This window comes from Microcaecilia unicolor, chromosome 4 (genome assembly GCF_901765095.1).
Source record: "Microcaecilia unicolor chromosome 4, aMicUni1.1, whole genome shotgun sequence".
Taxonomy (NCBI): domain Eukaryota; kingdom Metazoa; phylum Chordata; class Amphibia; order Gymnophiona; family Siphonopidae; genus Microcaecilia; species Microcaecilia unicolor.
In genome coordinates this window covers 8,040,828-8,054,689 of record NC_044034.1, presented here as the reverse complement: position 1 = coordinate 8,054,689, position 13,862 = coordinate 8,040,828, and the positions used below count along the sequence as shown (strand labels likewise).

Here is a 13,862-nt window from a genome sequence, read left to right as displayed (position 1 = left end):
CTTCTGCTATCCAAGTGCCCCCCACCCTCACCCCGTCTCCCACCCAGTCCCTTCTGCCCATCCGAGTCCCCCTCACCCCATCTGGCTCCCACCCAGTCCCTTCTGCCCATCCGAGTCCCCCTCACCCCATCTGTCTCCCACCCAGTCCCTTCTGCTATCGGAGTCCTCCCCCACCTTCACGGTCACCCCATCTGTCCCCCACCCTCACCCTGCCTCGTCTTCTCCCTGCCACCCGTTTTTAAAAAGAAATTGCCGACGCGCTAGCGAGCGCAGCACCTCGTGTGGAAGTAAAAGAAGCGAATCCGATCATCTCATTGGGCCTTCCTTCACTGTCCCACCCTAGAGGAAATAGGAAGTTGCGTCAGAGGAGGGCGGGACAGTGAGGGAAGGCCCAATGAGATGATCGGATCCACTTCCTTTACTTCCACACGAGGTGCTGCGCTCGCTATCGCGTCGGCAAATAAATTTAAAGGGCTGGTGCGGGGGGGGTGCCAGGATGAAGACAGCGGGAGCGGCGGCACCCCCCTTTCTGGTGACACCCGGGGCGACCAAAAGATTTAAAGGCCTCGGCGGGGCGAGGGTAAGCTCCGCGGCGGCGCCCTCCAGAGGTGGGCGCCCCCCTGCGGCGCTTACCTCGCTTACCGCATCGGCACGGCCCTGCCTGCGCAGCCTTCTACATGGAATGTTGCTAGTGGAATAGCAATATTCCATGTAGAATCTCCAATAGTAGCAACATTCCATGTAGAATCTCCAATGGTATCTATTTTACTGTCATAGTAATGCTTGAATGTTTTCACTTATATACACTGTCAGCTAGCACATTTGCTTATTTCCAATCTGAGGAAGAAGGGCGACCTTCGAAAGCTAATCAAGAAATGTATTAAGTTATGTCCAATAAAAAAAGTATCATCTTATTTTCTTTTCCATGTTTTATTTTGTTTGATTTCTATAGATTCTACATGGAATGTTGCTATTCCACTAGCAACATTCCATGTAGAAGTCGGCCCTTGCAGATCACCAATGTGGCTGCGCAGGCTTCTGCTTCTGTGAGTCTGACGTCCTGCACGTACGTGCAGGACGTCAGACTCACAGAAACAGAAGCCTGCGCAGCCTTCTACATGGAATGTTGCTAGTGGAACAGCAACATTCCATGTAGAATCTCCAATAGTAGCAACATTCCATGTAGAATCTCCAACAGTAGCAACAGAATCTCCAATAGTAGCAACATTCATGTAGAATCTCCAATAGTAGCAACATTCCATGTAGAATCTCCAATAGTAGCAACAGAATCTCAATAGTAGCAACATTCCATGTGGAATCTCCAATAGTAGCAACATTCCACGTAGAATCTCCAATAGTATCTATTTTACTGTCATAGTAATGCTTGAATGTTTTCACTTATATACACTGTCAGCTAGCACATTTGCTTATTTCCGATCTGAGGAAGAAGGGCGACCTTCGAAAGCTAATCAAGAAATGTATTAAGTTATGTCCAATAAAAAAGGTATCATCTTATTTTCTTTTCCATGTTTTATTTTGTTTGATTTCTATAGATTCTACATGGAATGTTGCTATTCCACTAGCAACATTCCATGTAGAAGTCGGCCCTTGCAGATCACCAATGTGGCTGCGCAGGCTTCTGCTTCTGTGAGTCTGACGTCCTGCACGTACGTGCAGGACGTCAGACTCACAGAAACAGAAGCCTGCGCAGCCTTCTACATGGAATGTTGCTAGTGGAATAGCAACATTCCATGTAGAATCTCCAATAGTAGCAACAGAATCTCCAATAGTAGCAACATTCCATGTGGAATCTCCAATAGTAGCAACATTCCATGTAGAATCTCCAATAGTATCTATTTTACTGTCATAGTAATGCTTGAATGTTTTCACTTATATACACTGTCAGCTAGCACATTTGCTTATTTCCGATCTGACGAAGAAGGGCGACTTTCGAAAGCTAATCAAGAAATGTATTAAGTTATGTCCAATAAAAAAGGTATCATCTTATTTTCTTTTCCATGTTTTATTTCTATATACTGTCATCTACTGCATCTCTCTACTGAAGAAAGAGAAGTAGCTTCCAGAGCAATTGCAGACACTGAGACATTTGCTTTCAAAGTATTGCGGGCTAAGTGCTGCTACAGCAGTGATAGAGCCTTAGGGCACTGATTTCCCGCTGCAGCTGGTCTACGCCAGGCACCTGGACGCTCTGTGGGCGGCGCGATATCGCTGCACGAGCCAGACAGTTTTCAAGAGACTAATTTGCATACGAGAGCCGAGGAGGAGCAGAGGAGAGGCTGATCACTAGCTACGTCACGCCGAAGCTCCTACGGCCCCGAGACGAGAGTCAACTTGGCGAAGCCCCGCCCAGGAGCTGGGACGTCACCGCCCCGCCCCACGCCGCCCACGAGCTGGGAACGTGTGTGGCCAGCGCTTGGACGTCAACGACCCCTCCCTTACCTCCGTTACTGTGAACGTCAGCGCGTCACACACGCAGGTGTGCGTTACGTGTGGCTCCGCCCAGTCAGCGCGCAGCGGCAGGAGCTGGTGGAGCCGGTGAGTGGGGTGTCGGCGTTATTGTGTAACTAAGGGGAAGGGTTACCGTCGCGCGTTATCTCTCCTCAGGGCCCCCGTTCCTCTTACCTTCCGTCAAAAGGAGCCCGGGTTCCAATCCCGCCCCTGCGCCGCTTTGTCTTGACGCGTTCTCAGCTGTCCGAGGTGGGGGGGAACAGCCCCCTCCCCCCCCCCTGAGCACGCGCGGCCCTGCGATCCCGAGATTCCACCGCGCGAGCACCTCTTACCTGTCATCAGGCCCCGCCCCTCTCTCCCTCTGCAAGACCAGACGCTGTTGCCACTTTCTATGCAAGGTCGTATATTGACCGATACATGACTTCTACATTTGGATACAACTCCCCCTCCCCCCCTTTGCAGGATACTGAGATAGTAACGAGTAGTAAATGAAGGCAGGTAAAATCTGCATGAACCGTCCTCCTTCCTCAGTAAACACTGATGTCAACAAACAAGGCAGCTGCTGGCTGCAGTTCACCAGTAGTTTGCCAACCACATATGATACTGCAACGCTCAAGAGTGCTTTGTGCCTGCTTCATTGTCAATGCATGATTTAAAACCAATAATCCAACAGCATTTGACTGGATTCACAACACCTGCACTTAAGGCATGTGATATAAAATACCCAAACTTGATCCTATTCCTCGGGTCATAGACTGTACAAGTCTGCCCACCCCTGGACGTTTGCCTATTGGAAAGTCTGTGCCTGGGTATTATTATTATTATTTATTGCATTGGTATCCCACATTCCCCCACCTATTTGCAGGCTCAACGTGGCTTACATCGATTTGTTAACATTGTCATTTCAGGATATCGGATACAGTTAGTAGTGTTTAGCATCAAAGGAAGGGAAGAGAGAAGAAAGGAGAGGGATAGGGTGGTTATAGACGGTTGGCGTTCATAATTGAGTGGGTTGGTGAGGTAACTTATTAAGGTAGTAGGCTCTCATTGTAGGCCTTGCTGAAGAAGAATGTTTTCAGAGACTTTCAAAAGATAGTTGTTTCGTTGATTGCTTTCAAGTCTGTAGGTAATGCATTCCATAACTGCGTGCTCATGTAAGAGAAGGTAGTGGTATGCATCCACTTGTATTTGAGTCCTTTGCAGCTGGGGTAGTGCAAGTTGACAAATTTGAATCGTAGAAGCCAACTTTTCAAAATTATTGGGGGTGCTAAGCCCAGTGGAAATAACCCCTCCCTGGCTCAAGCACCCACAGAGTCGGCTCCTATGGTTTGAATTAATCAGGAGTTTACTGCATATTGACAGTGAGCAGATAAAGGAGAAGTACTTGTTACTAATTCTGAAGACAAGTCAAAAGTATGAATTGTTCATACCCCAGTGTCTTTCACAAAATTTGATGCGCTTTGAGGAGATAGAAATGACACTCCGATACAATCAGGACATGTTAATTCACTCCTACCCTAGCTAAGATAATATTCAAACATCTTTCTAATGTAATGTACAGCTTTATTTACATTAGTCCCTTTATTTTCTGTTAACTTTATTTTAATTATCTATGTGTTCATCTTTACATACACCCTATTCTATTTAAGATGTTTTATTGGATTAAAAAAAAATGTTTAATGACATTTGTATCCCACATTATCCCAAACAAGCTCAGGTTCAATGTGGCTTATATTCAAGAAAAACATCAAAAATATGGTAGATAATTATTTATAACATTTTAACTTAGGAATAATTGTGTGTTTGTCATGAAGCTAGGCTAGAGCATTGGCTATGTTGAAACATATTACATCTTGTGTGACAAATAGCATGCTATATCATACTTTGTACTATTGTTTGAATATTTTTAGTGCTGTCATTGGCCATTGCCTAGGTTTGACTTATTCTCGCTGTACACTGCCTTGAGTGAATTCTAATAATTAAATAGTTTGTCTTAATGTGATCTAAGAATCTACTGTGTCAGTCTTTGAGAGCCAGGCATGTGTCAGAGGAGAAATTAGTTCTTACCTGCTAATTTTCTTTCCTTTAGTAGCAACAGATCAATCCAGGAGTTGTGGGTTATTTATTTATTGCATTTGTATCCCACATTTTCCCACCATATGGCAGGTTCAATGTGGCTTATATATTGCTTAAAAGGCAGTTACAAAATGTAGATTTGTAGAAGTCTAGTACATAATACAGAAGCACAGTAAACACTTAGGTTGATATATTAGCATATTGTGAGAGAGGTTAATATTATTGTTTTCTATTTCGTGATGTATGGTGGTGTGGGATTAGGCAGCCCTAATAGAGATACATACTTAAAGTTATCTGCAAGACAGGAGAGTAGTTGGTAAAGGAGTAAGAATGACCAGGCAGGCTGTTGGGTTATCTTATTACAGTGTACTCCATTTAAGTGCACATCGGGTAAGTGCATTCTCTGTTTAACTGCATGCCGTACTTCAGTCCCGTTTTTGGCGCCATCAATTTCTATGGGGACAAACTTCGGTTTAGCGCACCACTGATAAGTGCAAGATTTGCTTACTTGCATGGTGTAAGACCGCTCCTCTGCAGGAAAGACTCCGCATAAGCACAAGCACGGAATATGGAAGCAGATTGGCACATGACAAAGGGGTGATAAATTTGAAATCTAATTGGTTAAGTGCCACAGGCAGAATAAGCAAAAGAAAATTGTTAGCGTGTACACTGGAGTCGTTGTCGTCGTCCAACTGTAAGACTTTAACACTGGCTGAACGAATAGAAGTTCTTAAAAAATTAGAAAACAAACAAAGTCAAGCATCTATTGCTAAAGAATATTTAGTGTCAATCCCAGTCAAATTTCACGTATCTTGAAGCAGAAAGATCAGCTTCTGGAAGACTGGCAAAACAATACAAATCCACACAGGAAATGTAAACGGGCGGGAAAAGCTGAGGATGTAGAAGGTGCTCTTCTTCGGTGGTTTTGTCAAGTCAGGAGCAGACCGTTTCCTGTCAGTGGTCCACTGCTTATGGAGAAAGCTAATTAGTTAGCCGAAAGTCTTGGACTAACTGAATTCAAAGCCACTGTTGGATGGTTGGAAAGATGGAAGGAGAGGAACAACATAAAATTCAAGAAACAGCATGGTGAAAAACAAGACGCTGATGACTGGTGCTGAAAATTGGGTTGTTTCAGTTCTTCCTACCATCTTGAACGAGTTTGCACCTTGTGACATTTTCAATGCTGACTAAAATGATCTACTGGCGAGCGATTCCTGATGGAACACTTACATTCAAACAAGCCGAAACTACAGGAAGTAAAACGTCGAAGGACCGACTGATGATCCTCCTTTGCTGCAATATGGATGGGAGCGAGAAGTTGGAACCACCTGTCATTGAAAAGAGCAAACAGCCCCGTTGCTTCAAGAATTTTAAGCGACTTCCTGTGTCGTACAAGGCTAACGCAAATTCATGGATGACTGGGGAAATTTGGAAGCAGTAGCTAAAGAAGTTAGACACTAGAATGTGGGTACAAAAGCGTCAGATTTTGTTGCTTTGTTTTTTTGCTTCCGTATACAGTTTAAAGTTCTCGTTCTGACCTTTAAATGCATCCACTCTGCAGCCCCCCATTACCTCATCTCTCCCTACATTCCTCCCCGTGAACTCCGCTCACTGAACAAATCTCTCTTGTCGCCGGCCCTTCTCCGCCACTGCTAACTCCAGGCTTCATTCCTTTTCTCTTGTGGCACCTTATGCCTGGAATAGACTTCCTGGACCTATACGTCTAGCTCCATCTCTCCTTGTTTTCAAATCTATGCTGAAAACCCACCTTTTCACTGCTGCTTTTAGCTCCTAGCCACTACTCAATTGCCCTCCCCTTGTCCCTTCCTTCCTTCTCACCCATTACTTCCCTCACCCGTAACTGTCTTGTCTGTCTGTATTATTTAGATTGTAAGCTCTTTTGAGCAGGGACTGTCTCTCTGTGTCAGGTGTTCAGCGCTGCATGCGTCTGGTAGCGCCATATAAATGCTAATAATAATAGTTCACAAAACCAGCAATATTTTGTAAACTTCATACAAATGCTAATAATAATTATGCTGCGCACAGTGATGATGTCAGGCTGTCTAACGTTAAGGTGGTCTTCCTGCCACCAAACACTACCTCTTTGATCCAATCTTTGGATCAGGGCATAATAACCAATTTCAAACAACATTATCAGGCTCTTGTGCTACGTCGTCTGATGAGCGTTATGGATGACCAGACTGGCAAGGATAAACGTGCTGTTGGATTCCCTACATATGCAGAAAGTAGCCTGGAATCATGTTACACAGGCAACCATTGTGAACTGCTGCAAGCGAGCAAGCTTTGTTAAGGATGTGGAGAGGACGAAACAGATGCAGCTGTTGCAAATGCGTCAGATGAACGGGCTATTGACATCCCAGCCGGTGTTACTAAAGAGGAGTTTCATCACTACGTAGCTGTTGATTACGATCTACAAACAGCTGACGACAGCACTGATGTCGAGATACGCGCCTACACGCAGGCAATGGCTGATGATGAAACAGATGATGAAATGAGCAGCGAGGCACATGCTGACGAAATTCAACAACCACCTGTCACTTTTGCAAGAGCGCTGGAGAGTCTCAACACCATGCAGGCCTATCTGGAGGCCACTGGATGTCAGTGCTATGACAGTTTTTACCGTCTGGCAGATGTAGTGTATGGAACTCACAGACACAATAGTGTACAGAGTACTATGACTACTTAAAGTAAGCCTAACATCAGTTAACAGAGACTGTATACTGTACGTATAATAATAAACAGTACTGTACATATGTTTATCAGATGTCAAGCTTCTTTGGGTCACAACGGTTAAGTGCATGCTCCGGTTAACTGCATGCATTTCTTTGGTCCCAGACCCTTGCACTTAAGCGGATTGCAGTTTTTGCATATATTGATCTGCTTGGGTATAAGCATTCTATACATTTTTAAAATAGAGTAACTGACACATATTTATTGTGAGTATCCTGAAAACCTGGCCGACCACGAGTCAGTAGAACAGTTTGGGGAGCCACTGAGTCAGACCTTGGACTGCCTTCTTTCCAGGACTTCTCACCCAGAACAACAGCAGGAGCCCAGAGGCTGTAAAAGGAAACATGTCCTGTGTAAATATTGTATGACTGTGTGTTCATGAATCTTATTGTAAATAGCCCTTGAGCTGATTTGGGTAGGGTGACATCAGTTTAATTAGTAAATGGCTGAGACAGAAATCTGCCTTCTTTGTGCATTCAGGAGTCAGAGCTGCTTGATTAAACTATAAGAACAAAGAAATACTATTTCATGTTGATAATGAACTTGCAGGCAACCCTGAAAACCAAAAGTCTTAACTGTACATTACTAAACCAATGTGTCAGGTTTCTTTAAACTTGATATAAGTACATCTGTGAGTGATTTGGAATCAGCACTTATTTTAAATTCAGTATAATTTAAATACACTGGTTAGGTATTTTTGACTAATTATGCAAAGCTTTGTTGCTCTAATTTTGTAGATTTCTCATAGTCTTATGAGAACAGTGCAAGAGTTGGGCTTCAAGTGGCCACATTTTACAGGAAGAGGATGGTGCTGCTTTCAACATCTTTTCCTCTTCACGCTGGCTGAGGCTGACAGAGCTCTGCACCCATGTAAAGCCACTTAAGCAAGAGAAATTGTGTGCTAGGGTGGAGTTCTGCATTGCACAGAATGCCCCCAGGTGTACAAGATGCAAGGAGGCAGGCTGAGAGGAAAAGGGAGGAGTGGAATATCCCTCAGCGCAGGTAGTGCACATCAAACAGAAGTAACAGAACTGAAGCACATTTGGGACAGAGGGGGGAGGGGTAAAGGAAGGGGCTGGGGCTTGCCTAGTAAATGCACATGTTTTCTATCAGATTCAGGTCTGAGCTTTGGGTGGCCCACTCAAGGACATTCACTTTCTTCTTGCTAAGCCATTCCATCCTTGCTTTTGCTTTGTGCTTAGGATCATTGTCCTGTTGAAAGGTGAATCTTCTCCCCAGTCTTCCAGCCTTGTAGAATACTGGAGCAGGTATTCCTTCAGGATCTGCTTGTTCTTTGCACCAACCATCTTTCCCCTCACTCTTCACAAACCTCTGTGTTCCTGTTGCTGCAATACATAAGTATTGCCATACTGGGACAGACCGAAGGTCCATCAAGCCCAGCATCTTGTTTTCAACAGTGCCCAATCCAGGTCACAAGGACCTGGAAAGATCCCAAAACAGTAGAATACATTTTATGTTGCTTATCCTAGAAATAAGCAGTGGATTTCCCCCAAGTCATTTTAATAAGAAGCTATCCAAACCTTTTTTGTAAACCCTGCTAAGCTAACTGCTTTTACCACATTCTTTAGCAATGAATTCCAGAGTTTAATTACACGTTGAGTGAAGAAATACTACTTTGTAGCTTCATTGTGTGCCTCCTAGTCCTGTTGTTTTTGGAAAGAGTAAACAAGTGATTCATGTCTACCCATTCCATTCATTGTTTTATAGACCTCCTCATATCTCCCCTCAGAGGTCTCTTCTCCAAGCTGAAGAGCCGTAATCGCGTTAGCCTTTCCTTATAGAGAAGTCGTCCCATCCCCTTTATCATTTTCATTGCCCTTCTCTGTACCTTTTCTAATTCCACTGTATCTTTTTTGAGATGCAATGACCAGAACTGCACACAATACTCGAGGTGCGGTCGCACCATGGAGCAATCCAAAGACATTATAACATCCTCATTTTTGTTTTCCATACCTTTCCTAGTAATACCTAATGTTCTGTTTGCTTTCTTAGCCACCGCTGTACACTGACCAGAGGGTTTCAGCGTATCATCAACGATGACACCTAGATCCGTGTCCTGATCAGTGGCTCCTAATGTGGAACGTTGCATTACGTAGCTATAGTATGGGTTCCTCTTTCCCACAAGCATCACTTTGCACTTGCTCACATTAAATGTCATCTGCCATTTGGATGCCCAGTCTCCCAGTCTCGTAAGGTCCTCTTGTAATTTTTCTTAACCTCTTGCGATTTAACGACCTTGAATAACTCTGTGTTGTCAGCAAATTTAATTACCTCCTAGTTACTCTCATCTCTAGATCATTTATAAATATGTTAAAATGGAACGGGAAATGGGACTTGATATACCGCCTTTCTGTGGTTTTTGCAACTACATTCAAAGCGGTTTACGTGGAGGGGCATAATCGAACGTCGCCGGCAAAATAGATGGCCGGCGATCTATTTTGGTGGCGGCGCTACAGCTGGCCGGAACCGTATTATCGAAAAAGATGGCCGGCCATCTTTTTTTTCGATAATACGGTTTAGCCTGGCCAAATGCCAGAGTTTGCCGGGGTTGAGATCGCCAGTTTTGTTTTTCAGCGATAATGGAAAAAACTGCCGGCCATCTCAAACCCGGCGACATCCAAGGCATTTGGTCATGGGAGGAGCCAGCATTTGTAGTGCACTGGCCCCCCTCACATGCCAGGACACCAACTGGGCAGGCCTCTAGGACTTGTTGCTGCTGTATAACCTTGGCACACCAGTTGAGACCTGAAGACTAATCTCTTTGAAAAAGTCCTTTATTTGAATAAGCATGTTTACTCACAGTTAACTGCAGAACAGAGGTTGTGCCCCACTGGCAAAGAGTCTCCCTGGTACTGAGAGTAGCAGTAGGTCAGAGCTGGCAGAATGGTGTACAATGCCCTCTTTCAGCAACATTCAAGGTAATAACTAAGTTCTCTAACGTGGGTAACACATGAAAAGGATCTAAACTGCCTGGCAAAAATGGCCACTACCTCATGGACTACCGGAAACAAAACTGGACACACTCTGACCCAGTTAGCAGGGGGAAAAGCACCATGGGAGTAGAGCCCACTACCCAATGCATTGCTGATGTGACTCTGCAGTGCACCTAACAGAAAAGGTGTCACACTCACCCGAGAGCCACATCAGAACCAGGGAAAGGCTGTCAGAGGATAGAACACATTCTGCTGTCATGGAGGTGGGTACGGCATTTGAGGCTGGCATACAGGCTGGCAGAAAAGGTTTTTAGTTTGATTGTTTTAGTGTGGGAGGGGGTTGGTGACCACTGGGGGAGTACGGGGAAGTCATCCCCAATTCCTTCCAGTGGCCATCTGGTCAGTTGGGGCACCTTTTTGAGGCTTGGTCGTGAAAATGAAAGGACCAAGTAAACCCGGGGAAATACTGCTTAACGCTGCTTTTTTTTGTTCCATTATCGGCGAAAGCCAGCCATCTGGTAGCCACGCCCATGTCCTGCCTTCCCTAAGCCGCCGACGCCCCCTTGAACTTTCGCTGGCGAGGCGACGGAAAAGCGGCGATGCTGTCAAAAAAACAGCTTTCGATTATACCGATTTTGCTGCTTTTAAGAAATCGCCGGCCATCTCCCGATTTATGTCGGGAAATGGCCGGTATTCACTTTTGAAAATAAGCTGGATAGTATATAAAGATACTTATTTATACCAGGGGCAATGGAGGGTTGAGTGACTTGCCCAGAGCACAAGGAGCTGCAGTGGGAATCAAACTCAGTTCCCCAAGATCAAAGTCCACTGCACTAACCACTAGGCTACTCCTCCACTCTTATATCAAGTAACGTTTCCAGCACAGACCCCTGGGGAAACCCACTATCTACCCTTCTCCATTGAGAATACTGACCATTTAACCCTTCTCTCTGTTTTCTTTCTTTTAACCAGTTTTTAATCCACAATACTTCTGTCCCATGACTCTCCAATTTCCTCTGGAGTCTTTCATGAGGTACTTTGTCAAATGCCTTTTGAAAATCCAGATACGCAATATCGACCAGCTCACCTTTATCCACATGTTTGTTCACCCCTTCAAAGAAATGTAATAAATTTGGTGAGGCAAGATTTCCCTTCACTAAATCCATGTTGACTTTGTCTCATTAATCCATGCTTTTGAATATGCTCTGTAATTTTGTTCTTCATAATAGTATCTACCATTTTGCCCAGCACCAGTCAGGCTCACCTGTCTATAATTTCCCTGATCTCCTCTGGAACCTTTTTTAAACATCGGCATTACATTAGTCACCCTCCAATCTTCCAATACCATGCTTGATTTTAAAGATAAATTACATTCAACTAACAATATTTCTGCAATTTCATTTTTCAATTCTATCAGTACTTTGGGGTGAATGCCATCCGGTCCAGATGATTTGCTGCTCTTCAGTTTGTCAAATTGCGCCATTGCATCTTCCAGGTTTATAGAGATTTCATTCAGTTTCTCTGACTCAGCGGCTTTGAATATCTTTTCTAACACCAGTATCTCTCCCAAATCTTCCTCGTAACCACTTTGACTCGTAACCACTTGTAACCACTCACCTCCACCTACCCTCCTCTCCTCCTTCCTGTACACATTAATTGATTTGCTTACTTTATTTTTTGTCTATTAGATTGTAAGCTCTTTGAGCAGGGACTGTCTTTCTTCTATGTTTGTGCAACGCTGCGTACGCCTTGTAGCGCTATAGAAATGCTAAATAGTAGTAGTAGTAGTGAAGACCAAAGCAAAGAATTAATTTAATCTCTCCGCTATGGCTTTGTCTTCCTTTAGTGCCCCTTTTACCCCTCGGCCATCTAGTGGTCCAACTGAGTCTTTTGCTGGCTTCTTGCTTTTAATGTACCTAAAAAAAATTTTTACTAAGTGTTTTTGCTTCCAACGCAATCTTTTTTCAAAGTTTCTCTTTGCCTTCCTTATCATCCCTTTGCATTTGACTTGTCATTCCTTATGCTGTGTCTTATTATTTTCAGTCAGATCCTTCTTCCATTTTCTGAAGGATTTCTTTTAGCTCTAATAGCTTCCTTCACCTGACTTTTTAACCATGCCGGCTGTCGTTTGGTCTTCCGTCCTACTTTTTTAATACACAAAATATATTTGTCCTGGGCTTCCAAGATGGTATTTTTGAATAGCATCCATGCCTGAGGTAAATTTTTTACCTTCACAATTGTTTCTCAAAGTTTTTTTTTTCACCATTCTTCTCTTCCTTGTCATCAAGCAGATGAAGCCATTACGTATGGGTTGTGTCCATCAACCAGCAGGGGGAGATAGAGAGCACTCAACTTTTCACAGTGCCTCATGGCCAGCCAGCTCCACTGCCTCTTCAGTATTCTCTATCTCCCCAAGCAGGGTGGCTGCAGCTTCTTCGAGCTCCATCAAAAATCTGCCTGGGGGTGGCTCCTGGCTTGCCAGTTCTTAGCCGGGGTGTTAGAGGCTATAGCAGCTTCACTTTGAAGGTACATAGGTCAGCCCTTTCCCTGCCTTACCCATGCCCCCGTGGATGTGGACATATTAGCTTGCTTTTCCCTGTCCTTTCCCACTCAGTGGATGCAGGCACATTGGTTTGCCTTTCCCTGCCTTTCCCACTCATCTGAGCCTCCGGAGTTCTTATTACCTCTGCTTTCCTCACAGCGTTAAAAAAAAAAAAAATGGAACAGAGGTTTTCCTTTGATTCTTCTATGGGACCGGAGCTATGATACTCGGTCCAGTGAGGTAAGAGAGTTTTCTAACTCCTCCGGTGTGGGCCCGCGATTGAGGCGTTTTTGGCGCAAAACCGCTATTTTGAATTTTCCCGCCGTTTTTGGCGATGGCTGCAGAGAATGTAAAGCACTGTTCCTGGTGTGGCAAGCACAAATCAGCAGCGGGGCTCTGTAAATCATGCTGTACAGGTGTAAGAGCCGGCCCGAGCATGGCGAGCGATGATTCTTCCCGCTCAGAGCTGGCAGCGGACGCCATTTTGCATTCTCCACATGGCGCGGCCTCCGTAGAGACGGAGAGCCCTGAGCCCAGGGAGGGGGGGGGACCTTGAATTGAGGCTATTCAGGGAGCAGCTAGCCCCGAACGGGATCTGGGTGCCCAGGGCGAGTTTTTCTCCCCTGATTTTGCGTTATTATTGCATAAAGCATACATTCTGAAAAGAGCTCTCCCTCAAGGGTCGTCTGAGCCCCCTTCTATCGTGTCCCCCCCCCCCCCCCCCCCCCCCCCCCCGGTGGATTCTGGCCTGGGACTGCCCGCTGAGGCTATTTTCCCTGATAATTGGCATAAAGAAAAGCGTAGAAGGGCTAATTCCCCTTCAGATTGTGGTGCACCTCCTTTTTCCCCCTCGTGGTCGGGCTGTGAGGATTCGGAGAGTTCTGGCAGGCCTTCGTGGTCTGAGGAGCCAGAGTCAGGTGCAGAATTACCACAGGATCTGGATGATCCCTCCGCGGTGAGGATTTTCCACCGTGATGAGCTGCCAGCGCTTATTTCAGATGCCCTACAGGTCCTTTCTATTGAAGAGCCTGACAGTGGCACGGCCTCCTCTGTGAATCCTAGGATGGCTA

The 13,862-nt window shown here is 45.0% G+C and overlaps 2 protein-coding genes across 2 annotated transcripts in view; one reads left to right on the top strand and one right to left on the bottom strand.

The window, feature by feature from the left end:
• The window catches only part of CNGA4 (cyclic nucleotide gated channel subunit alpha 4), a 68,631-nt gene that overhangs the window by 48,570 nt on the left and 6,199 nt on the right, over positions 1-13,862 (bottom strand). Inside the window, exon 2 of the mRNA XM_030199733.1 lies at positions 2,644-2,704. Coding sequence (XP_030055593.1) covers positions 2,644-2,704 — 61 coding nt within the window. The remainder of the gene's footprint in view (positions 1-2,643; positions 2,705-13,862) is intronic.
• Positions 2,511-13,862, top strand: part of FAM160A2 (family with sequence similarity 160 member A2) — a 139,562-nt gene continuing 128,210 nt past the window's right edge. Inside the window, exon 1 of the mRNA XM_030199864.1 lies at positions 2,511-2,556. The gene's annotated coding sequence lies outside the window, so the exon portion shown is untranslated. The remainder of the gene's footprint in view (positions 2,557-13,862) is intronic.